This window comes from Ursus americanus, chromosome 22 (assembly GCF_024610735.1).
Source record: "Ursus americanus isolate L20-20 chromosome 22, mUrsAme1.1.p, whole genome shotgun sequence".
Classification (NCBI taxonomy): domain Eukaryota; kingdom Metazoa; phylum Chordata; class Mammalia; order Carnivora; family Ursidae; genus Ursus; species Ursus americanus.
Window position 1 is genome coordinate 4832180 of NC_142148.1, and position 26435 is coordinate 4858614.

The 26435-nt window shown below is 45.2% G+C and overlaps 1 protein-coding gene across 1 annotated transcript in view; it reads right to left on the bottom strand.

Moving 5' to 3' along the window:
• Nucleotides 1-8745: 8745 nt before the first annotated feature.
• The window catches only part of RAB22A (RAB22A, member RAS oncogene family), a 52213-nt gene continuing 34523 nt past the window's right edge, over nucleotides 8746-26435 (bottom strand). Inside the window, exons 4-7 of the mRNA XM_045808410.2 lie at nucleotides 17726-17797; nucleotides 17533-17639; nucleotides 16797-16906; nucleotides 8746-12243 (exon numbers count right to left, since the gene is read on the bottom strand). Coding sequence (XP_045664366.1) covers nucleotides 12146-12243; nucleotides 16797-16906; nucleotides 17533-17639; nucleotides 17726-17797 — 387 coding nt within the window. The 3' untranslated portion in view covers nucleotides 8746-12145. The remainder of the gene's footprint in view (nucleotides 12244-16796; nucleotides 16907-17532; nucleotides 17640-17725; nucleotides 17798-26435) is intronic.

Below are 26435 nucleotides of genomic sequence, written 5' to 3' on the forward strand. Positions count from 1 at the left end.
TCATTCATTGCAGAGCCTATCTTCCAAGTAAATGCAATTTTATTCTACTTCTTGAAATGCTCTCAACGAGATTTCTGGATCACGTTAACCTGCACATCCTTTTAATCTAGCTCATGCCAAAGAGCCTTTCCAGGCTGGTGAGATTCTTCTTCTTCTGTTCCAGGTGGCTGTGTTTGCTTTTGTTTTTGTTTTTGTGGTGGGGGGGGAGGGGGTAACCTGATATACTCAGTGATCATCTCCTTATAAGGACTCTTAAGAGGCTTCAAAACTTCAGCACCCGCAAGGCTGTTAACAGGCCATTTATTAAAACTGCCGCTTGGCCACCCATGTTCCCATCTCTTACTACATTCAGAAGATTTGCTTTGGGAGAAGTCATTTAAGAACAGGGCAAGAAAACCCACAGGGATCCTCCTCCTTTAACATAAGGCTATCATGTTGGAAATAGGAAGCAGAGAAATAAATTCAAGCAAAATATGCTTTGTGGGCTATTTTATGATTTGGGGGCCCAGACGGTTAATAACTGACCCATTCAGACAGCAGGTCTGATTCCGTTGATAAAGAACCCCCACGTCATTGCTACAGTAGCTGCCCAGACTATGATGTGTTCTCATTTACAGGCAAAGAGGACACTCGACCCATCGCCGGAGCCACGGTTGAAATGGGAACGTTGATGATAGTATACCACTGGCGTGGCTTCCGGGCCCCAAGACTGTGCATTAACCTCCCATTTATGTTCACAGCCCTGCAATTTTCTTCTTAAGAATGCCCAGTCTCTAATGGAATGGAGACATAATAGTCTCATTATGTTTTCCATATATTTTATTTTAACAGAGGCCTGAAGGTAACATTCTCCACTGAGTGCTAATGAAGAGAATTCTGGTTCTCTTGTTCTGTTTCCCACCCTTCAACAGTGGTATTTGTGGTTATGTCAACTTTAAAAAGGTGATCTCTGCAGGCTTACATTGTTTCCCAGAAGTTGCCGAAAGGATGTACTGAAGATAAACAATGGAAGTGACCAGAGGTCAGGTTAAAATCATTATTAACAAGGTGACTCATTCCGACGAGGTGTTAGCTGTCAAATCTTTTTTCCTTTCCTCTCTCTTGTAAGCTCCAGCAGTGGTCCCTTGCAGAGGGTATAAAAGGAAGTGATCATTTGATTCTCCTGGGGGGGTAAATTCTAGAAAGCTGAGATGCCTGACTTCCCAACCAACACTGACGTTTTTCAGCAGAGAATCATGTTTGTGGTTAGTATTAATATAAGTCAAACAACTGAAAATATTAAAAGGCTTTGCATTTTATTTTATAATTTACCATCGTAAAGGCAATCTCGTTCTTAACTTTTAATGGGAAAAAAAAAAAAAGGCTGCAATAAACATTAAGGTTGCTTAGAAACCCCAGTCCACGATTTGGTTCTTATACGCTCGAAGGCAGGCAGCCAGTTGCTTGTGGGAAAATAAAGCAAATTTGTTTTGTGTATGCATTTCAAACACCCCTGTTTGTTTCGGGTGCCTGCTAATTTGTTTCTTCCTTTTTGGCATAGAGTCGTTCTCTTTTTCTTGGCATCTATAAATGAGACTGGCTTCCCCAACAGTACTATTTTGACAGGCTATAGACTAATATTCTTCTTCTGAACATATATTTATTTATATCCCCTCTTTCTAAGAGGATTTAGGACAGCTTGAAAAGATTTACATCAAATATCAAAATTAAAAAATGTGTAAAGTTCTACACACTTGCTCCAATGTGGCTCTAAGCTTTTTACTGACCACATTGAAGGGTGTGTGTGTGTGTGTGTGTTTCCGAAGTTCTTATTTAAATTCCAGTTAGTTAACTACAGCGTTAGTTTCAGGTGTACAGTGATTCAGCATTTCCATCCATCACCGGGTGCTTATCACAACAAGTGCCCTCGTTCATCCCCGGCCCGTTTCCTCTGTCCCCTATCCACCTCCCCTCTGGGAACCGCCAGTGTGTTCTCTATAGTTAAGAGTCTGTTTCTTGGTTTTCCTCTCCCTCTTTTCTTTTTCCCCTTTGCTCATTTGTTTTGTTTCTTAAATTCCACATAGGAGTGAAATCATATGGTATTTGTCTTTCTCTGACTTATTTCGCTTAGCGTTACACTCTCTAGCTCCATCTGTGTTGTTGCAAATGGCAAGATTTCATTCTTTTTATGGCTGAATAGTGTTCCAGTGTGTGTGTGTGTGTGTGTGTGTGCATGCCACATCTTCCTTACCTATTCATCAATTGTTGGACACTTGGGCTGTTTCCATAATTTGGCTATTGCGGATAATGCTGTAATAAACATCGGGGGACATGTATCCCTTCAAATTAGTAATTGTTGTATTTTGCGTAAATACTGAGTAGTGCAATAGCTGGATCGTAGGGTAGTTCTATTTTTAACTTTTTGAGGAACCTCCACACTGTGTTCCGGAGAGACGGCACCAGCGTGCATTCCCACCAACAGTGCACGAGGGTTTGAAGGGAAGGTGTGTCCTGAGAAGGAAGACTGAGACGAAGTCACTTCAGTCTATCTATTCGGCCAATTTCCATTAAGGATCTGAGAAGGGATTAGGGTGCAGGAACTCCTGAATTTTCGCTTTTAATTTTGTTGTCGTTGGTTATTAAGTAAACTCTCCACCCAACACGGGGCTTGAACTCTCGACCCCGAGATGAAGAGCCGCGTGCTCCAGGGACTGTGCCGGCCAGGCGCCCCTGTTTGTTTTTAATAAGAAAAAACCCACACCTACACACAGTAAACTAATGTAAGAAAGAATGCAAGTATGTATAAAGCACAGAGCGAACCGAAGGTGACATTTGTCACCCAAGCCTTTCTCCTCGGAGATAATGACTGCTCACAGCTTGGAGGATGCATTTCCGGATCCCAGAAGCATGCACATATTGTAAAGGTGTGTGTGTAAGTTATTTTATATAAACAGAGTCGGATTCCACATACATACTCGTGTTCTCTTTTTTTTCCATTCCACTATATATTGGGCAACTCTCCACTAATTCGTACGTGACAGTTTGCTTCTTCTCTGTTCTTTCTCCAAAAGTAATAAACAAGGCTGCAGAGCTATTCTTGTCGACTTAGGGATTCTCGTACGGAACCCGTGTGTGTGTGTGGGGGGGGGGTGATGTCTTTAAATGTGGGTCATTTCCCTCTTTGAGGGTTGCTCTTTTTGCTTTGTAGACACTGTTAGTAAAGACAGTAATCTGTTTTTTTATGTATGTAGCAAACATTTTCCCCAGTTTTTGTTTCACCTTTCAGCTTTGGCCATGGCCTCTCCTGCTCTATCTTATCACAGAGCCAGGCGGAGGACCCGAGAGTTGACCGTGGGCCTGTGGCTCATCCCGGCATCGTCCTCCCCATCGTCCCCATTGTCCTCCATTGTCCCCCCTCGTGCAGCTCCCGCTGTGGGTGGACGTATTGCCTGTGATACTGGAGCGTATGCGCTAAGAAACGTATTTCCTTTCAGTAACAATTAAAAAGCCCCACAAAACATCTATCGAACAGGGAAATGCAAATTCCACTGTCACACATCACCACACACCTGCCAGGATGGCTGAAACGGAGACTTCTAGCAAGTGCTGGTAAAGACGCCGGGCGACTGGAACCCCATCTGCAGCAGGTGGGAGTGACATTCCTCTGCTCCTTATGCTACTTCGGCAAAGTTAAACTCAGTAGAGCCAAACCTCCATGTACCTCTCATGCCCCAGCCACTCCACCCGCAGGTATACATCCAACGGAAACCTGCAGGGGGCACCAAAGACAGGTGTCAGAATGCGTGTGGTGGGACGCTCCTAACAGCAGAACTCTGGAGACAAGCCAGTGCCCGCGAACGCAGAAGGGTGAACGGAGTTTATGCACACCGCGGGATCCTGCGGAGCTGAGAATGAATGGGAACGCTCCAGGCCACGCTGAATGCAAGAGGCCAGACTTGAACCACAGGGTGTGTAAGGGCTACACCCGGGCAACACGGACCTGAGATGTGAGAAAACAGGACGGTGACTGGAAGGAGACACTAGGTGGGCCTCTGGGTTGTGGAGGATGTCTTTTTGTGATCTGAGGAGTGGCTCCCCGGCTATGCCTCCTTTTTGAAAATTTAATGAGGTGTACGCTGTTATTTATGGCATTTTCCGTACGTTATACTTCAGAAAAAATGCAAAAAACAACAAACTAAAGACAAATAGTTTTTGAAACTGAATCAGATAAAGCTTGTTGGGGAGATGGCTTGTAAAAGCGAATTATAGGTGAGGGGCGCCTGGGCGGCTCTGTCAGTTAAGCGTCTGACTCTGGATTTTGGCTCAGGTCATGATCTCAGGGTTGAGACTGAGCCCCGCATCGGGCTGCACGCTGAGCATGGAGTCTGCTTGGGATTCTCTTCCCCTGCCCCCACCTCTCTCTCTCTCTCTCTCTCAAAAAAAAAAAAAAAAAAAAACCAACTTAGACACGAGTGCTTCCTCTCTGTGAATGCTGTGCTGAATGCCAGGTGTGTAGGTGTCTTCCTGAAGTATCACCTCCCCGTTTTGCAGATGAAGAGAATGGCACTCAGAGAGGTTAAGAGCTTTCTCCAGGGCCACACAGCCTAGAAAGGGGCTGGCTGGGACTCCAACCCAGGTCTGTCCATCTCCAGGACTCTCTGTCCTCTCTGGCGCCTGAACACGTCAGCTCTCTCGGGACAGTCACAGCAGACAGACATGGTGCTTGCATGTGAGGGGGACAGCGGAGGGAGCACGGGCGCATGGAGCTGTGCTTCTGTAGGCGATGAGCGGCACGGGGGGTCCCAGGGTTCGAGTCGACACCGGCATGGACAGGCCAGCACCTTGGACTAGACCCGGCGACCCCGGGAGAGGGCGGGACGCAGTGCCTCACTCGGCAGATGCTCACCGCGGCCTCACAGGGCCTGCCTCCAGCCCCTCCTGCACCTTAACTAAGGAAGGACTCGGACAGGGACTCGGAGAGGGAGACGCAGGACGTCGCGAGGCCAGGGCAGACACACAAACGCCTCCCAGCTCCCCAGACACGACGGCTACCGACATTCAGACATTTCAGTTTTCAAAAATAGTTTTAAACTTACTTCAAAATATTTGGCTGAGAAAAGCGTGCGACGAACCCTACCACAAAGAGAAAACCAAACCATTTGAAAGGCAAATACATGTATTTGTAAACATAGCATTTTATTAACAAAATGTTTCCACCCTTCTTACAATACAACACATTTTGTAGTGATTTAGCACGTTATACTCTATAAAAGTTCATCACAGAATATTCGAGCTAAAACGAGAGAGTTTAAAAGTATGCCAGATCTACCACCGTCTGCAAACTACCTACTACCAGCCTAAGTATAAAAAGAAAAGTCTTATCACAAAAATCAGAAGATCTAGTTTTCTCTTGTCAGCCTCTAACAAACAGTACAGACATCGTACGGTTTACATGTAGACTTAGGTCCAGCCCAAGGTAAAGACTGCAAAAATAAAGCCTTCGACACCCACACGAGCTTGGCCGTCCCCAGTACAACAGCCCATCACGGGGGATCGAGCGATGCGTCATGCAGCGGAGCCACGGCTACAGAGCCGGGCTGTTTACAGCGCTACGAAGCGGCCTAAACTGTAAGCAACTTAATGGTTTGTTTTTTATCCTCCCCCCATAATCGATGCTATTATAAAAGGCACAAATATCTTACTCCTTGCATCGGGTCTTGAAAAGGCATCACATTCTTAGGAGAAATAAGAATTGCTGGTACGACAGCTTCGCGTGTACGTACGTATGTATGCGTGTATGTATTTTTAAAGGTCTAGGCTCATCGCCACAGCTGTTTCTCTTCCAGACTTTAGACATGTATCTTTACATACGTTAACAGGTGCTCTGTTACGAACTCAGCAATGTTCTGACACTTAAACCATCTCATTTTTGTCCCTCAGTCATGCTGCCACCGTCAGCCAGAGCTGCCCGTTCCCTCTCCGGAAAGACGGGAGCTCCTCACCTCAAATTAGCCTTTGCATCTCCCCGTGGCACCCGGCGCGCGCCGGACCTGGCGGGCCGGGTCCCACTGCCGCCACCACGGAATGTGGCCCGGGGAGGAATGTCGCATGCACCTAGGAGATGGCCGGTGCTGTGCGTCTTTAAGGGAGAGCCCACCGCAAAATGAGAAGAGAAATAAGGCAAGGAGTCTGTTTCGATCACAGAGAAGGCAAGACATCAATTCTTAAGAAGGTCAGAGGATGATTGACAATTATGGGAATGACTCATAAGGTGAAATGATGCAAAGACTGAGCTGGATGAGAGTAAAAAAAGAAAAATCTTTTCCAGGCCAATACAGCTCTGTCTACACAAGACAACAAATGGTTTAAAAATAGAGCCACCAATCAGTTGCTCTGACTAGCCAGCTGCCGATAATTCCCTCCACCCGCGCTGAATCGACCAGTCACGCTGACATCACGTGCATGACCCATATTAAGAAAAAGTTCCAGAAACTCTGTAATAACCTCAGATGAAAGTCAGCAGAGGTACACAAACTTCAGCCTTGCTTTCAACATTTTTCAGGGGTAAAACTCGCTATTCAAGCACAAACTTGATGAAAAAAATTGATAAAGGAGAAATGATGTGCGAATGAGGCCCCGAGGGGAAGCCCCGCACTGCTGTGCGCTGAACGACGTTCTGGAGTGGGCTCTGGGCTCCCGTGGGGAAGGAGGCATGCTCCGCTCTCCACAACCGGACTTTAGATGTCATGGGGGTTCCGGGGCAATTTCAGTCCTGAGGAAAGACTGTCGGCCCTCCGTGCAATATGCTACAGTAAGGACGACTTCCTTTGCAGCACGGCATTGAACAATCTGCTTTCAGAAACGATGAAACGTTCCCGAATCAAGAAGGGGCACCAAAACCTGCATGTTTTGTTTCTGTTGCATAATTAAGGACACCATTAAGAATCTACAGTTTAAAAATACCAATTAAAAAAGGCTTTTTCAAAAAAAATCATTACTATCTTAGGGCCTCCCATTTATTAGCTAAATTCCGGGCGCTTGATTCCTGGTCGCGGAAAGCTGCCCAGAATTTGGTTTGCTTCATTTACGAAGCATTTTGATGAGGTGCTGGGCACCATACAGACCTGAAAACGAGCTAGCAATACATTAAATTTTTTTTTTCTTAAATTTGTTAAGACTCCATGGTTTCAATACCAGTATCTACTGATGACACATCCTCATCTTACTATCTAAAATGTTCAATGTGATGAGAAGATGGAAGGTTTAAAATTTTTCTTTTTATTACACTTCTGAATCCTTTTGTTTTGAAGCCAAAAATATTCTAGCATCTATAACTGATTATCCTCTAAAAAGGAAAGAACACAGATATTAGTTATTTCTGATGGTGCAGACCATCAAATTAAAGTTGATCTATGCTACTGGAAGTCCTTCTGGATTTGGAAAGTAAATCATTTTCCTATAAACTCAGAGCGTCCTGAAGGACAAACCGAGAAATATGGGGGTTCTCGGTTTTATTTATTCACTTTCTTCATTCTGTCTAATGAAACTTCATCACGCCAGGTCTCTCTTATCATTCTCTTAGATTGAAAAAGTGGAGGCTCCTGAAAAATGTAATACCCTTCTAATATTTTTTAGACTTTCATTTGCACATAAAACAGGACAAATGCCCCAGAATTCCATTAATGTTTCTTCCAAATCAGATAATCACATTGCCTGGATTTCTATTACTGGAAGTCAAGACAAGTATCTCTGCTGTCGAGAGAAATTGGCAGAGGTCGTTTCTTCCACGCCCAGGCTAGGTTTCCAGCCAACCTCCCTTTTCTAAAACTATGCAGGATAATGTGTATCTCCTGGACAGATCTGTTACTTGGACTATTTTTTTATGATTGTGCTGCAGGAGTTAAGATAAGTCTCCTAAACACCACCTCGAATCGTTGTTGAACCCTTCATCTGCCAAGCTAACGGAAGGCAGGTATATAGTGATAGCTTGATCCTTAAAAGTACATTCTACTTGTTCCTTTTTAAAATACATTAACCATTAAGAGGTCTTGAAGTCAAAACAGTAAACCGAAGTCATGCTGCTAGTCCCTTTACGACAAATTTAAACAAGGAAGATTCTTTCATGAGTTCACACCATCTAGCTTATCGTGGCCTTTAACTTTCACTGCAGGGTCAGGAAGAACATTTACAGACCACAGAGAGTAGAGAAGAGAGCCAGCCTGAGTGGGTGGGCTGCCAATCCCCCCAACGTTCTGAAGAAGGTACCTAGCAGGGATCAGAGTTACGGGGCTCTCGGTAACTCTTCCCCAGAAGGAAAGGATTCTCTCATTACTTAGACAGCTTCTTGCAAAGACGTCTGAATGTGTAGGGGCGCACCTGTTGTATATTACATACTTTGCACCTATATCTTATACAACCACGGGGCCATGAATCATGTTCTCAGTGTGTTCTGAAAAAAACGAGTAGAAAAAAATGCTTGTAAGAATTTACATAATCTCTTTTGCGACTCACCCACAGAACAGAAAAGATGCATCTAACGGTGAACAAACGCCTTTTCAAGTCCCGAGGCTGACATGCCAATTAGCGCCGTGGAAATCTGAGTCAAACCTGCCCGTTTTAACACACTGCCGAGAAGGTGCCGAGATTCTGGTCCGACATCTCCAGGAGAGCCACGGAGTGATCTCTAAAGGACATTTTCATTTACATATCTCCCAGAGTTTTAATTTAGAAGGTCTCCTAGACCTGTTTTCCTTCTTGAGAAGAGAGAAAAAAAAAAATACAAGACTTAAAGAGAAATTCTAAAATTACATGTGGCCTTCCCTCCCTTTTTCTATATTTAAAAAATAATGAAAAATGATCGCCTCGAGAAGGTCACCAGCCCACTCCAGGGAGGAGGTCAAGCCTCTAATACAAAAGGCTCTAAGCTTTGGATACGGGAGGCATCCGCTTCACACAAAATCATGAACGGGCAACAAGGAAGTGTGTTATTTTAAAGGAACCAACTCTCTCAGCCGCTCTGTGCGGCACTTCTTCTGCCTGTGGCTGAAAAGCAGGTGATGGAGGTCTCGTCTGGAACCAGAAGGGCTTGCAATAGGTACTTCTCCCTAATCACTTCTTAAAGAGAGTTTAAAATGAAGGACACTTAATCATACTCTTACTTTATGTTCTTTTAATCACCAAATGATGGTTAATTAGTTATCATAGAATCGGAAAAACACTTGTGTGAAAGGAGAGTTCTGGAGACTGATGGTTCCTAGGACTGGGCACCTGCAAAGAGCTCATTTCAATTTCTCTGAGAGGAATCAATATACACTTGCAGCTAATTAATGATTTTTCTCTTCTCAGTCCCCAAAGTTTTTAAAAATGGCCCTTTGTCAGAAGGGAACCAAAAAAGATTTTTATAGATGGGCTATGTCTCAATTCCTTTGAAATCTAGCTTTTTCTCATAAGAAATAACTTGAGAATATACGAAATGTGTATTAGATCATTCCTTGGTCAGGTTATTAATCCAAAGCGTGTTCAAAATAAAACACCGCTTCCGCCTTTCATCTCCACCTCTGCATCGCCCAAGCGAACAAAACAAATGGGAACATTCCCCCGTTTTCACGGGGTCTGGGTCACATGGACCCGAGAGGACAACGTGGTGCTGGGCTAGTGGTGAGAAGGCGCTACATGAGAAGCAGGGTCTCGTGGATTCCTGAGACAGTCTGACGAAAACGAGGGGAGAAGAGGCCCCAGAACGTGGGAAGGCAGCGCTGTGGCACGAGCCAGCCAGCCGTCATTCATTCTGGGACTAAAACACGTGGCCAGAACCACACAGAAGCCTCTCTACACACGGGGAGGAGCGTGAGAAGTCATGAAGAACGAACAGCCAAGGAGGGCCTGAAGAGTCGGCCCTGTTTTGGGCTAAATGCAGTGATGGTGGGGACAGGGTGAGGCGGGGACAGGGTGAGAGGCAGGCCAACGCCTCGACGGTGAAGACGAGGCACGGAAGCACGCGGCCTTCCCCGGGCACCCGGACCGCAGGCAATCATCGACAGTGGCTGACAGGTTTGGTGGGAAAACTGTGAAGGTCACAGATGTGCGTCATCTTTTGGTGAAATAAGACAGAAAGGGCCACCCATGCACCGCCTCTTCGGTAGTGAGTCAAGCACCCTTTGTTTTTCTTTTGTTTGTTGTCGTGGAGATAGAGGCCCGGAGTGGGAATGTTAGGGACACGCCAGGGCTGAGGCCAGATGCCCTGATCCATCTGCATGTATAGGAAAGGAAATTCAACCCCCTTCAGGTGTCAAGAGCCCGCCCTTAGAATCATGTGTTTTCTCTTACAGCTTGCTTATGTCAAGGTGGGAAGGCACCAAGATGCTAGGAGGGTAGGAAGTCTGCATGTATTTTAAACAAAACGTTAGAATTTTCCCCAACTACATTCCTTCCATATGATTTCAGTAAGAGAATAAATAATTTCAAATGCTCAAGATACACACCAGGGAAAAGGGAATCGCTTTTTACTTAATCTGAGTTATAATTTTCCCATTAAAATCTACCCATATCAAGTGGGGGGCACAGGGAAATAACAATTATTTTTAAAAGTTTCAACTGTTCAGTTTAAGGATAGCTCTGAAAACACAATTTAGTTTGAAATTCAAGCTGTTTCATTTCCTATTTAATCTTGTAAATTTCCTTCCCTTACAATACTCAGGTTGGAAGGGTGCCAAATTAGACCAGGAGCAAATTGTCACCAACTTCACTTCAGTGCTTTATTTTTAGATTATATTAAAAACCTCATTAGGCTCCCTGAGGGAAAGAGTGTTAACCACTAACAGAGGCAGGGGAATAAAGGAAACGGAAAGCTAAGCTGAATTGTTAACAAGGAAAGCTCGCTTGAAACACTTGTCTGAGGTCGTTGTAAATGTTAAAAGAAACTTATTACCAAGACCAGGTGAAATGACTTGAACTTGGAGCGTAATCTTTTACCCCCAGGCTAGGAAGGGCTAGTCAGGCTTGTCAAAGTGGCATATGTCTTGATTATGATTTCCAGACGGGATGTGGAAGGGAGGGGTGGGTGGAAGTCAAGGCAGAGACCTCTTTAAAGACTGTGAGCCAAGTGTTCTGTGCTCTCGCCCAACAGAAATGTGCGGCAGAGCACCCCCGCCCCCCGCCAGGCTGAGAGGTGCGTGGGCACACCAGGACACTGGCTGCGAGATTAAATGGAGTGTTGGGTGAAACATAGAATTTATTCACGTATTTACATAATTTATAATCTTTAAGCAATGGTCTCATAAATACAGACTACAACTTGACATATGCTAAGCAGCAGATAACTGTTTTCCCACCAAAATATCTGGGTTAAATAAAAATTGACAGCATTTACACGACTTTCGTTACTACCCCTCTTCTTCCTCTTTTTTAAGCCACTGCTAGTCAGTTCAAGCATATGCAATTCAATTTATTCCAGGCCGCTTCTCTCCCGCCACCATCTTGACCACGAGACCTTATTTAAAAAGGTGCCAATAATGTGTTTTGTGACACATACAGGACGAGGTCAGAATGCAAACCTCGGGTGAGCTATGCCTCTGTTGTTACTGTTATTAATTTACTGTATGTCTCACGGGCTAAAGTATTCAATGAAAAGTGCTTTAGAGATGGCGGGGATGGAGTCATTTCCATCAGTCCTATAAATAACCCAGGTTAGCTCCCAATAATGATTGCCACCCCTCCACTCAGGATCACCTACCACATTTTAAATGATACGATTCCCTCGAACAGTGGTAACGGGAAACCAAGGAAATTACAATCTCTGCAAGGCCTTTTTTTTCCTCAAGAACCACGAAAGTGCTAATTTTCCCTTTACAAATGTTACATAAAATCTTGATTACAAAACTACTCAACAATTTAATCCTACCATCCATACAATTACATGTTCCTTTTCAGCAAGGTCAAAAGCCAATGACGCAGTCCCCTCTGCACACCAGACCCGTGACACGACGGAGGTCCGCAGACTGAAATGTTACTGCCGCAGCCTCCAAACAGGAAGCAGAACTGGCCAATTTCTCTGAGTCCTTTTGGCATGAAGAAGACCCGCACCGGCGAGGCCAGTGGGGACCCCAGCCCTCCTGTTAACTCTCTGGGCCACCTACTTCATCATTAAGTCGGGGAGGCCGAGGCTTGGTCAGCAGCAGCTTCGCTGCGGCTCGGAAGGCTGTCTCCGGAGCTTGAAGCCCTTACCGCCAGATGGCGGGTTGGCGTCAGCGGACGGAATTCTTCGACCTAGACAGAGGGGAGAGGAGGGAAGGGAAGAGCTTTAACTTTCCAAATCTGTTCATTCTCAGACGCAACAATTGTGCAGATGCAATTGGAAAGGTTTCACGAAAATAAAAAGAGTTGGACAAATTTTCAATCTGGGAATCATTTTCGATTTACAGAAAAGTTGCAAAAATAACAGAGAGAGTTGCTATACAGCCCTCACCCGGGGCACGCCCGCATCTTACACTCCCATGGGACATGTGCGGACATGAAGAATTCTGCACTGGCACCTCACTAACTAAGGGTCCAGACTTCGTTTAGATGACGTCAGTTTTTCTACTAATGTCCTGTTTCTGTTCAAGGGCCTGAACAAGGATATCACATTGTATTTAGTAAAAATTTTTTTAAATAAAAAGAAATTACATGTCGACAAATCATTCTGAGTAGGGAGTATATGCACTTTGGTAAACAAATTCCATCAGAACATGCCTGTCCCTCTGCCTTGGGGCAGAACCACCATCCAGAGATGGGTGTGCATAGACACGTACAGGACACACACACAACTGTACCTGGCCCCGTCCTTAAGCCCCGAGAGGAGCAGACATGGGCACTGCTGTCCACCTTGCTGCTTCCACTGAATATACTCTGGGGGTTGCTCCACTGTTTCTAATAGCTCTATGCTACTACATTGCATGGATGTACCATAATTTATTTAACCATTCCCCTGTTGATGGATATTTAGTTTGTTTCCAACGTTGTGATGGTATTAACAACAATGTAAAAAATATCTCTGTGAACCGATGTGTAAGATAAATTAACAGAGGCGGAAGAACTGGGTCACGCTATTCTACTCCTGGGTATTTATCTGACACACCATGTTCCCAGTGTCTATCTAGCACAAATGCAAGAAGGACGTGCAATTTAAATTTTGACAGATGCTGCCAAATTGCTCTCTAAAGAGGCTGTGCCACTTTATTCTCCTACCAACAATGCATGAGAATGAACAGGTTTCACTTTACTGCTCCGTGAAGCATAATGTCAATTTCAGGAGAAACCTTAAATCACCACCCACCTACCCAGCCCGTAATGCAAGGATTGTGTCCATGCACAAAGGCCTTCCAGATGCCCTCCCACTTCCTAGCTCTCTCTAATACCTCCCATTCTAAAATCAGCCAGGGGCCAGAGCTACTCATTTGCCTCCAGAGCTATGTCCCTTGAATTAGACCCAAAGTTCTTCAAGGGAAACGGTCCTCTTTCCTCCATCTTTGTTTCTGGTATCATTTAGCACAGTAACGGGCATGGAAGTATTTTGAAAGCATGGAATGAACGGACACGTGCATCTTGTGGCACTAACAAGGCTGAGATGCAATCTGCCAATTCTCAGGTCCTTGGTCACCAAGCCTGGAGCCTCCAGCACGTTCAGCAGCCTGCAAATCCAGGTGGGTAGTACACAGCATGGTGTCTACACTTGAAAGTGTCCCCCAGAATGTCCTACGACTACTTCTCAAAAGCCTGTAGATACTGCTGTGAATAAACTGCAAATTTATTTAAAAGCTTTACCGAAGCTTCTTGTTGTTACATATTTCTAATAAACAAATCATGGAAATCCAGCTGGTATTACAGTGCCATCTCTGAAACTGTCTTAGAAGAAAGCAGAGGAGAACATTTTTCTGGCTCTAAACCAGAGCCAGAAAGTACTGTTAACAGAAATAAGGATAAATTGGATTATATCAAGATTAAAAATCCCGGCTCTATGAAACAGTTGATTCACAAATGGAGATCAAGCCATACAGCAGATCCTTCCAATACACATAATCAATGATGGACTCATATCCAAAATAAACTCTAAACATAATTAAGAAAAAGGGAAGTACCTCAACAGGAAAATAGGCAAAAGTTCACAAAAGAGGATATCCAGATATCTTCACATAAAAATAAATAAATATCCAGAAAGGGGCTCAACTTCATTAACTGTCGACCATGAATGCAGATCAAGACTGGCACGCAGACGCGGAGTGACTGGGGTTCCATATACCGCTGGTGTGAGTGTCTGCTGGTGTAACCACTTTGAAGACTGGCGGCAAACTCCTACTGAACACCTGCACACCCAGTGACTCAGTGACTCTTCTTCTGGGTATAAACAGATGTGACAAACATGTGTCCGCGGTGTGCGCACACCAGATGTGACGTGAATGCTCACAGACGTACTACTTGCCACAGCTCTGAACTGCAAGCAACTACTCACATACCTATCAAGAGGATGGAAAACTACATGGTGGGTATTCTCCCCTACTACTAGTACTACTGCGCGCGCGCGCGCACACACACACACACACACACACACGCACACTACGGTCATGAGGATGAGTCATGCAATGATATGGATGAATCTGACAAATGTAACGTACAGCTAAAGAAGCCACATAGAAAAGAGGACATACAGTATGTTTTTTTAAAAAATATAAAGTATAAAAACAGGCAAAACAAATCTGAAGAGCCAGCAGTCCGGACTGTGCTTCCCTTGGGGGCAGGGGGACAGGGAGGGATTGCAGCGGCATGGGGGAGAATTCTGGAGTACTGCTGGGTCTCGATGTGCGTGCCGCCTGTAGGAGTATACTCAGTTTGTGCAAATTCCTCTTCTCTTTTACAGTTCTAAGCACCCTTCTGTCCATATATTACACTTCAATAAATGCCAGGCACTGCGCTAACGCAATTTTACAACATCCAGTAAACAATAAACTCAATTTACTTCTCTCTAAATTTTTCTAATCTTTGTGAACATATATTTTTTTATTTTTCACAGTTAAAATAAGTATGTACATGCTAGCTTTTATACAAGAATTTTCACTGTTGGCATAACTCACTACCATCCTGTTCAATACTGCTGGAGTAAAGACCACGTAAAACACAGCACTACTTTTGGCACCCTCACAATACCACGCGCTTAGGTATTTTAGCTTGAACTGAAAAATTCCCGACTCGCTTCATGTTGCCTTTCAAACATGCATCTCGGTGACCATTTTTACAGTGAGGAAGACAACAACACCAGGGCTTCAAATGCTGAAGGGAAGGAACCGGACGAGAGGCTGCTGGCCAGCAGGCCAGTGGCCCCAAATGATGGCAGATGGGCTCGGTAGGCCTGCACGGTGCTTTGAAAATATCTGAATGGCCAGATCTAAATAGCAGGACATATTACATAAAATCCAGATCTCCGAACAAACTAAAATCATCAAAAAAGATAAAAATAACCCCAGTAGGGGAGCCTGGGTGGCTCAGTCAGTTAAGCGTCCGTCTGAGGTCTCAGGTCATGATCTTGGGGTCCTGGGATTGAGCCCTGCATCGGGCTCCCTGCTTGGTGGCAAGCCTGCTTCTCCCTCTCCCTCTGCTGCTCCCCCTGTTTGTGCTCTCTCTCTCTGTCAAATAAATAAATAAAAATCTTTAAAAAAAAATAACCCCAGTAATTAATTGGACAACCAGGAGCCTACATTCCACTGTGACCCCGCCTGTTGGAGCAGGGCCCACATGTACCAGCTGTAGGGGTCACCAGGCTTTCTGCTGCTCCCACGTCCCAGTGCTAATGGCCCGTCCCTGGCTGGCCCTGGTGGGTGCTGGATTTTGCACTCCCTCCTCTACACGATGGCCAGGTGCGCTTCCAGCCTCAGTCATCTCTGACCTCACCCAGTAAGTTCACCGTGCCCTGCCAGCTTTCTCCTGTTCTCCACCTGGAACTCTGACACGTCAAGTTAACGTGAATCCCAGATCTTCGCATAGCCTGCTCTGTCCGATCTCAGCTCCACCATCACCTGCTCCGAGAGGCCTTCGCTGACCACGTACAGACACTCCTTCACTTCATCCCACATTATGTTTTCCTATCGCTGCATGTCGTCTGAAGGGACGCTGCTCGTTTCTGTGCTCACAGCCTGTCTCCTGCAAAATGCGTGCTTCAGGAGAGCGGGGGCTGCGTCTGTCTTGTTCACCACGGTCTCCCCTGAGCCTGGAACTGTTCTCAATAAATATTTTGATGAATTTGAATGAAATGAATAAACACAGATACAATCTGTAGAGGACCCCGAAGGGGTGTGGCAGCCTCCCTCCATCCAGCGGCCTCATGTTAACACTTCTGGAAAGGGAAGGGGGAAGGGTGGAAAGACAGGCCTTACTTTCTACTCGCCTGGTATTTATTTATTCTTGAGGGTTTTCTTATAGTGGAGGCCCACTTGCATTTTATTTCCCTTTATTGTTTTGTTCATTTTCAATGACTTTGGATGACTAACTGAAACACATTTAAAGAGAGACTGAGGGAGAGGTGACAGCTTCCAGGACCTCTGGGCCCTGCGAACTGTTTACTCGGTAGCAGCACTCTTCGAGAAGGGCTGCAGTCACCAGGCAGCAGCTCCCCAGCAATTAGAACATAATCTGAGACCCGGCCGCCACTCTTATGTTCTCCCACACGGTTCCGCTGAGAACAATGGCGGAGACCAGACCACTCTATGTGCGGAGGGAATTCTCCCCAGCCGTGTAATTCTGTATTAAGGCACTCTGCAAAGAGAAAACCCAGAGGGCACAGAGATACTCACTAATTTCTATAAAGAGTTCATTTATGTTTATCGCGTTTTTTGCACTCGTCTCCACAAAAATCGCATGGATGGAGTCGGCGTAGTCCTTAGCATCTCTCTCCATGACTTCTCTGGAAGGCAATAATTGCAAATCAGAAATTCTACCCTTCAAGAGCTGAACGTTATCCCCACCTACCCAGTATTAACCAGATTCGTGATGACAAAGGATGTCATGAATGGCTAGTGACTGAGCCCTGACATGTGGTCTTCCCAATCACACCACTTCTGTGGTACCACAAGCACAAAACCCAACTCAGCACTCCTGGCGATGCATCCGTCTGATGGGACGATCACAGAACGGCAAGGGTTTCCTTCCCTGCCAAAGTCAAGTCCTTGCTCTGGGAATCATGGAAGTGGTCCAGAGACTTCCAGTGAATGTGCTTCCCTTAAAGTGTGTATGTTCTCCCCGCTCAAGCACCTGGTGTCATGGGAACTGGGGGGCTGCACTCATCTCAGATAATGTCAAGTATGATGTGACCGATGTTTTCATAAATCACACACCTGTGCCTCTCTCTCTCTCATCTACTCATCCCCAAACGTCTGAACTCTTAATTTTTGTCTGAAACTTCAGGACTCCAACTAAACAAAAAGGAATTTTTCAATGTCAGAGACAAAAGCAAGATTCTTATACTGGAGACTGCTCAGGAAAAAAGGGAACATATAGCCAGCACTGTTGTCTCCTGGCCTCGTAACGCACCTGACGTCGATAAGATCACACTTATTCCCGGCAATAGCAACGACGATATTGGGCGGGCCATGCTGCCGGAGCTCTTTCACCCAGTTCTTCAGCGTTGAGAATGTCTCCTGGAACACAAAACACGAAAGCAACTGGAGGCCGAAGCAGCCAAGAGAGAGTTTCAAAACAGTCTACAGCAAATGGAAAGGCTTACTTCTTTTGTGATGTCGTAAACAATGATGGCCGCAGCCGACCCTCGATAGTACATCGGCGCTAAGGCACGAAACTGCAGAGGAGGGGGAGAAAGACACAACAGAATTGGGAAAGCGGGTTAAAGACATTTCTCGCCAGACTTTTAAGCCCAGTGGTCCTGCACAAAGGTAATCTTTCTCTTAAGCCCGAGCAGATGACACGGCGCCGCAGGGCAGACGAAGCGGCAATTACCAAGGGCAAGAAACTTTTCACGTAACGCTCTCAGAGGACAGTTTACAGTACAGTTTTATAGGAATTAAATACGGTGCTATAAACAATTGTTTCAGCTAAAAAGGCTTTTTAATTGAACTCAATGTTATAATTCCCGAATTCATTTGTTCAATAGTCTTTTAAACTTTGGCTTCCCAACTATCAAGGAGATAAAAATAATGCTGTAGATAGTTCTCCAGAGAAGTGGCTGCATTCGGGTGCCGTAAAGATAAGCCTGTCATCTAAATGCTGATTGTCCTGCAGAAACGAGTACACATTTACATTCGCTACTTGGATGAGTTTGTAACTGGCTTGTTTGATATCCGCACACTGGCAATTCCCAAAGGCGTGTACAACTCTCATTTCATTAACATGACTTTCACTCTGTGCCCATGGCCCCTTCCCACCCCCCACTTCCACCTGATGACAGGGAGGGAAGGGATGGGAAGGGGAGGCAGAGGGATAACTGCAGGGCTCAGTCAGCAGGCCACCTCTCCTGATGAGCACAAGATGGGAAGTGGAAAACGTGCGGCTCTACCCAGTCAACACCGATCCTGGGCATTGTGCTCAGTGGCCGGGATGCCCGTGCTTGCAGCCAAGCAATTTACCTATCCTAGATCTTTGTCTTAGACCCTGACTCTGAAACCTGACTCCTATGGCTGATGAGATAGCACCGTGCTCTCCTCCTGCTTCTCCGTTCTGGTGGCTGACCCCCAAGCACAGGTAGGAACTGTCGCCAGAGGCGAGCACCCGGTGCACCGTACAATTCACATACAGAGTTAGATTCTGCCACTTCTCATCCAGTGAGCTTAACCTTGGGCTTCTACACTTTAATTTGAGTTTTGCAAAAGAAAGTGAAATTATGACTCCAGGAGGGAAGACAGGAAGGGAGCATGTCTGCTTAGCACATACCATTTTATCTCTGGAGCCTGATACCTGGCACACTACAGGTAAGCAAGAATTGGTGAATAACTAAGGGCTGTGTGAGTATGAGGTGATGTTCAACTAAATGCCAGACCAGATGTCCACACATACGAAGCTTTCCTACTCATTGTGAGAAAAATCTCTGCCCCTGGGGTGAAAGCCCAATAACGTCCAATAAAACAGGTCAAGCTGGAGACAGAAAATAACGACACTAAGAACTGTAAGCAAGAAAGCACTACAGAATAGGAAACATTATTAGATGGAGAAGACTCTGGGCTGACTTTCATGGGTGAGGGTTAGCAGAGGCATGCAGAGAGCACCATGTGATGGTATTAGCTTTTCTTTCACTTCTGTTCCTTCACTTGCTTCATTCATTTTTACATATAGCGGACACACAACGTTATGTTAGTTTCAAGTGTACCACAAAGCGATTGGACAAGTTGATATGCTGTGCTCTCCATAAGTAGAGCTACCAATCTGTCCCCATTCATCACAAGTACAATAGCATTGACTATATTCCTTGTGCTGGACCCTCCACCCTCGTGACCGATTCATTCCACACCTGGGAGTCTGTACCTCCCACTCCCCTTCCCCCATTTTGCCCACTTCCCCACCCCCTTCCTTCTGGCAACCACCACTTTGTTCTCTGTAGCTATGCGTCTGTTTCTGCTTTTTTGTTTTTGTTTTTGTTGATTCTACATATGAGTGAAATCACATGGTATTTGTCTTTCTCTGACTTATTTCACTTAGCACTATGTCCTCTAGCTCCATCCACATTGTTGTAGATGGCAAGATCTCATTTTTTTTTAATGGCTGAGAAATACTTCATTTTATACACACACCCACACACACCCACACCCCTCTTTATCCATTCATCATTCGATGCACACTTGGGCTGCTTCCACATTCCTGGCTATTGTAAATAATGCTGCAATAAACAAGGGCGCATCTATCTTTCTGAATTAGCGTTTTCATTTTCTCCAGGTAAATACCCAGCAGTGGAATTAATTACTGGATCATATGGTAGTTCTATTTTTAATTTCTTGAGGAACTTCCATACTGTTTTCCATAGTGGCTGCACCAATTTACATTTCTACCAACAGTGCAAGAGGGTGCCTTCTTCTCTGCATCCTCACTAACACTTGTTGTTTCTTGTCTTTTTTTTTTTTTTTTTTTAAGTAGGCTCCACATCCACCGTGGAGCCCAATGCGGGTCTTGAACTCATGACCCTGACACATCAAGCCCTGAGCTGAGATCATGAGTCGGACGCCTAACTGCCTGAGCATCCCAGTCTATGTGATACTTGCCATTCTGACAGATGTGAGGTGGGATGCCGTCATGGTTTTGTGTTTTCCTAGTGATTGCTGATGTTAAGTATCTTTCCATGTGTCTGTTAACCATCTGTATGTCTTCCTTGGAAAAATGTCTATTCAGTTCCTCTGTCCATTTAAAAATCAGATTATTTGTTGTTGTTGCTTTTTGGGTGCTGAGTTGTGTAAGTTCTTTATTTATTTTGGGTATTAACCCCTTATAAGATATATAATTTTTAGCTTTAATTTTTGATGTTATTATGCTGGCAACATCCTTTACAAGGTTGTTGGTTTTTTATTTTCTTTAGCATTTAAATTTGTAAGGTAAAATTCATGTAGAGAAATGCAAAGACCTTAAATTAGATAAAAGACCTCAGGGTGCCTGGGTGGCTCAGTTGGTTAAATTAGATAAAAGATCTTAAAGTTCTGATAAAATGACTAATGTGTATGTGTATCCATCCGAACACAATTCTACCAAAACGTAAAACATTTCTATCAGTACAGAAAGTTCCTTAATGCCCACCTTATCATGCCCCTTTTTTATTCCTGATAATCACTCTTGACTTCAAAAGGCTACCTTACTGACATATGCTGATATTGATGCAACCACAATAATTGCCATTTGGTTATGATTTGCATAGGATATCCTTTCCCATTCCCTGATTTTTAAGCTATGTTTCATAGTAAAGGTATTCCTCTTATATAAGGAAGTACATTATATGTAAAGGAACTGAACATTCTGCTTAAAAGGCAGAGGTGGTCAGAATGCATCAAAAACCACGCTCAACTATGTGCTGGTTATAAGGTCTACCGTTCCGCTTTGTTTTGTATTTGTTCCATTAAAAAAAAAAATCAGTTTTTCCTTTCCTCCCCTCTTTTGCATCAACTATTTTTTAGTATCCAATTTTAATATATTAATTTGCTCACTAGCTTTTTAGTTATACCTTCTTGTATTTTTAAGCAGTTGCTCTTATAACTACGTTTTTTTCTCACAGTCTACTTCGAATTTAAAATGCAACACCTCACATAAAATAACAGTGTTGCAAGAGCCTAATTTTTTCCCCACTGTCCTCTGTGCTGCTGTCAAATATTAAAAATCTACATATGCTGTACGCTATACAAACCAATGTTATAATTTTTACATTAATAACCAGTAAGTAAGTTAAGAAGAAAAAAAGATTTTCCTGTTTACCACTTCTAGCATTCTTATTCTTCCCATCGATATGAGTGACCGCCTGGTGGTGCTTCCCTTCGGCCTGAACAACCTTTCTAGGGCTGCTGCCAAATCCTCTCAGCTTTTATTCTTCTAAAAAGGTCATTCCTTGGACTTTGTACCTGAAAGCCAATTTTGGCAGATGGACATTTCTGCTTTCAAGCACTTTCAAGAGGCTTGTGCCCCACCGTCTTCGGGCCCGCACCACCTCTGCCAGAAGCTGGGGACCACGTGCGTGGCTGTTCCCTGTGCAGTGTGTGTCCGTTATCTCTGCTGCTTTAGTGGTTTTCCTCTTTCGCTTCGATTTTCAGTGGTCTGTGTGGTTTCCTTTGTACGTATAAGTTTGTTAGAACTTCTTGGATTTATGAGTTGATATGTTTTACCAAAATGGGGAAATTTTCTCAAAGTATCTTTTTATTGTTTCCCTTCTCTCTTCACAACTTCTGGGTCTCTAGTTACACACATCAGGCTGTTGGGATCTGTCCCCCATGGTGCTGTTAACGTTTCCCACGCTCTGTTCTTCCGATTGGCTAATTTGTTTTGCCGGTCATCCCAGGGACTTTCCATTGTAGGTACTGGGGTCTTCGGCTTTAGCATTTCCATTTGTTCGATCATTAGTTTCCATTCTGTGTGAGAATCCCCACCTGCAGTTAAGTTGGTAAGACTACTCTTCCTTTAAGTCTGTGAGTGTATTTACACTCTCTGGCTTCTAGGATCTTCTCTGAAGTGTTAAGACCTGGACAATCACCCTGAGATTGGTTTTGCACACGGTGAGGGTGGGCCTGCTTGTCGTTCTGGGCCATGGTCTCTCCCTGTAAGGCCTGGCCCTTCTAAAGTTTCCCGGGAAGCTCCCACTGTCTCTCTGCTGTGTCGTTGCCGCTCTAGCCATTGTTCTTCTGTTAGGTTCCTCGATGTCTTCCCTGTGCACTTGCAGCGGGGAGTCAAACGAAGGCCTGAAGGGAATTTTAAGCAGATTTTGGAGCTTCCTTCCTTGCTGGATCCATCTTTTCTGGGATTTGTCCCCTTCCCCCCCGGGCTGCTCCAGCAGCATCGAACTCTGTCCTCAAATACCACAAACTAAAAACCGGGCCTTTCTGCCTGAGTCCTAGCTACGCTGTGTGGCATGGACTAGAGCGTGCCCTTTGGGGAAAAGCTATACCAATACGAGCCTCACCCGCTCTAATTCACTTTGCAGTCTCTGACTGCATCTGGCAGTGCCTTCGGAGACTTGTTTTTTAATGGTTTGTCCAGGGTTTGTGGGTAACTGTTATCTCTAGGAGGGTTAGTCCCTTATAAGCCACCCTGCCATTACTGACACTGAAACTCTTTCCATGACCTTTTGGCGTAAAGAAAGTGGCAGATTAAAAGAGACTCAAAGGGTGTCAGCACATCTCTCCTCCAAAAGATCAAGGTTGGCAAAACCTTTTCTGGGAAGGGCCACGTAGCAAATATTTTAGGTTTTGTGGGTCATATGATTTTTTTCATTATCTATTCAACTCTACTACTTAGAGTGAAAGTTGCTGCAGACAATGTGTAAACCAACGAGCGGGGCTGTGTCCCAATAAAACCGGGCAGTGGGCTGTATTTGGCCAACAGGCCAGAGCGCCAACCCCAGCTCTAGAGGATACTCAACTACCACACGTTTCCCTCATTTTATTTATTTTATTTAAAATAAAAAAAAAGATTTTATTATTTTTGCGAGTGCGCCCGAGAGGAAGAGCAAGCGAGCGAGCATGAGTGGGGCGCAGAGGGAGAGGGAGAAGCAGACTCTCCACCGAGCAGGGAGCCCGATGCGGGACTCAATCCCAGGACCCAGGGATCACGCCCTGAGCGGAAGGCAGACGCCGAACTGACTGAGCCCCCCAGGCGCCCCGTTTTCCTGACTGTAAAACATGAGGACATTTCCTTGTTCCCATGACAATAACCGAGTTTGTGCCCTCCTGGTGCTCCGACCCCTGCAAACGGTCACCAGAAGAAACCATGTGAAGATTCATATACCTACATCCAAGGACTGGAGGCGGTATCTATTAAAGTTCAGTTAAGAGGCTTTCTTGGAAAGTATTTGAAATGTTCTTGCTCCATTTATGGTGTGTTTATGGTATCTGTGGTGCTCGTTTGTGCACGGTGCTGGGTCTGTCTCCAAGCTACTGTGGGAATCCTTGTTAGTGAAGGACGATTGGGGGAGGAATGAATTCGTTTAGGATAGCAAATAGGGACAAAAAGATCTGACAAAGGCACTCTCCTGAGAAAATAAATTGAAATTATGAGAAGTTGAATTTCATCTGATGTTTGGAAAAAGTTAGGGTTTATCATTGCAACCTGGAGCTAGTTTCCTGAACGAACACTGAATCGAAGCTGATTGAGGACTGTGATTCTTCTGATAAAACTATATGCTAGCACAATACGATGTCTATCTTTCATTTCATGTTTGACTCTCCCATCTGATCACAAAAAGGGAATTTTTACAAAAATATCTGAGCACTCCATCAGTTTTTTCTAGGCTGCTCAACTCTTTGGTCCATAAATCATTATCTTCTGAAATACTTACATCATCATCCTGATCAGTACTTCCCCTTCATTTAACAAGATCCCCACCATCAGCAGGCTTTGCATGACATTTGTGAAGTTCTCCAAAATCACTTTCACTGACTTAATGAAATCAATTTGCAAATCAATTGCAACTGGACCATCAGAAAGACAATCCACCTGCCAAAACCATAGACAGCAATGGACGCAAGAGTCAAATGGGGAAAGGATGTTTGAACGGTCAGTTCTTCAGAAAGGATTCTCTTCTCATTTTATGATGCCTTTTGGTTCCATGATGAGTCTTACTATTGTAGGGAACTTACTAATGTAGGGAACAATACATACGCAAATATCAGAAATTAATAATTTGAGGCATGCAATACTCACATGGTAACAGCAGAGGATCTGTCCTTCCTTATCTGTGCAAAAGTAGGGCTGGCAATAGATTGACATAAATCCACTGACAGCAATATTGTGTGCCAGGGGCTGAGAGGACAGACATGAATACAGTCCCTGCCCACAAGGAGCCCACAGTCTGACAGAAGACAGACAAGTAAGGAAACAGGAGACAATCCCATGGATGGGGGCAATCAAAGACAGTGTAGGATACAAATAAATACTCTGAAGAGTTCATCACTGACTGATTTGACCAGCATCTGAGCATCAGTGCTTTGTCAGGCAGTGGGAAATCGGCAGTGACCAAGACGCGGGTTCCAGCTCTTGTCAATCAAGTTCAGTAGACAGATCACCTAATTACAAATTGCAGTGAGGGTCCTGAGGAAAATGAATAGGAGGCAGTGATGGAGAATGCACTGGGGCCCTGCTTAGGGCAGGGGGGTTAGGGAAAACTCTGAGGGTGTGTCACCGAACCTGAGACTAAAAGACTGAGAAGGAGCCAGCCGGCCATGCTCTGAGCAAAAGAAGAGAGAGTTCCAGCAGAGGAAACAACGTACGTGAACGCTTGAGGCAAGGACCTTGGGGCGTTGGAGGAACTGAATGGAGGCCAGTGGGCTGGAACACAGTGGGTAAGAGGGAGAACGAGCCAGGAGGGCAAACCGAGGCAAGAAGGCAGAGCAGGCCGTGCAGGGCTCTGCAGGCCCCAGTTCAGATCTTGGCTATCTGAGAGCAGTGGGAAGTCACTGAAGGGTATTAAGCAGGAAGACAACAGCATCTGATTTCTGTTTTCAGAAGATCCCTCCGGGTCCCGTGAGGAGAAATGACGCAGGGTGGCAGGCTGGGAAGAGGGAAGTTGGGGACCAGTTAAAAGGCTACAGGGACCCTCTAGTGAGTTGCAGGTGGCTGAGCACAGAGTGCCGGCAGTGGAGGTGGAGGGAGGTGAACGTAATGATGTACATTTAGAAGCCACAGCTGGGAGGCACGCTGATAGAACAAATGTGAGGGGCAGATGAGGACGGAGGAATCAAAGGTGACCTCCAGACTCAGATTTGAGCAATGCAGGCAAATGGTAAAGCCGTGACTTGTCTGAACATAGCAGGGATGGTTAGGAAAGGCCCCCCTGAGGTGCCATCAAGGCGAGTTTTGAAGGCTGCCTATGAGTTTTCTCGGCTGAAGTGGGAGGGAGGGTATTCCGAGCATAGGGCACAGTGCATGGTTAGTAGGACGGTGAGGCCGTATAGCATGCTGGAGAACTGTAAGCAGTTTGGTCCAAAAAGATAAACTAGTGGGAAGTGAAAATGGAGTCTGGCCGAGTCAGGTCTGAAAGGCCTTGCCCAGGGCAAACTGGCAGTCAGACCAAGCTCCTGGATGTGTCTGGTATGAGGCTCACAGCATTTCAAACCAAGTGTGGTTAGCTGTCAGATGACCCCTGGTGACCTGGCCAGCCTGGACGTGAACTCCTCCCTGCAACACCTGGCTGGAGGGGGTGCTCAGCAGCTAGTGCTCCTCTCCTGATGACCTCCACAGCATGGAGTTCCACCGGGCAGTCCTCTGGACCCCACATGCCTGCCTGCCTGCCATTCCCCATGCCAGCCCCTGGCTAAGTGACCTGCTTCGGGGGGGGGGGGGGGAGGCAGATTTGCATCTCAGAGCAACTACCCTGGTGCAGAGTCCATTAGAAGCGTGGAAACAAGAGGCAGGCAAACTAGCTAATGACAACACCTAAAAGAATCCTGATATTATGGTAGTAGTAAGGGAGAGGCGTAAAGCCCTGTGTTATTCTTTTTTTATGTTCTAGAGAAAAGAGATACTCTACATCACTGTGTATGCTAGAACAGGCTCCGATTCAAAGTATAATGGAGTCTATATTATAGCATGATTCTTTATGATGAGGGTTTTGCTGTATCATCAAATATATGGGAGGGGGTAACTGAAACTTGGGATTCAGTGAAAGGTACATGTATTACTGGTATGAAGAGCTACAGGTGTTCTTGGCTAATAGGACAGACACCAGGGCTGTGTCTATAGATATATTCATGGAGACCACGGGAAGCAACACTCGTGAAGGGTGGAAGAGTGACGGTTTGCAAGGG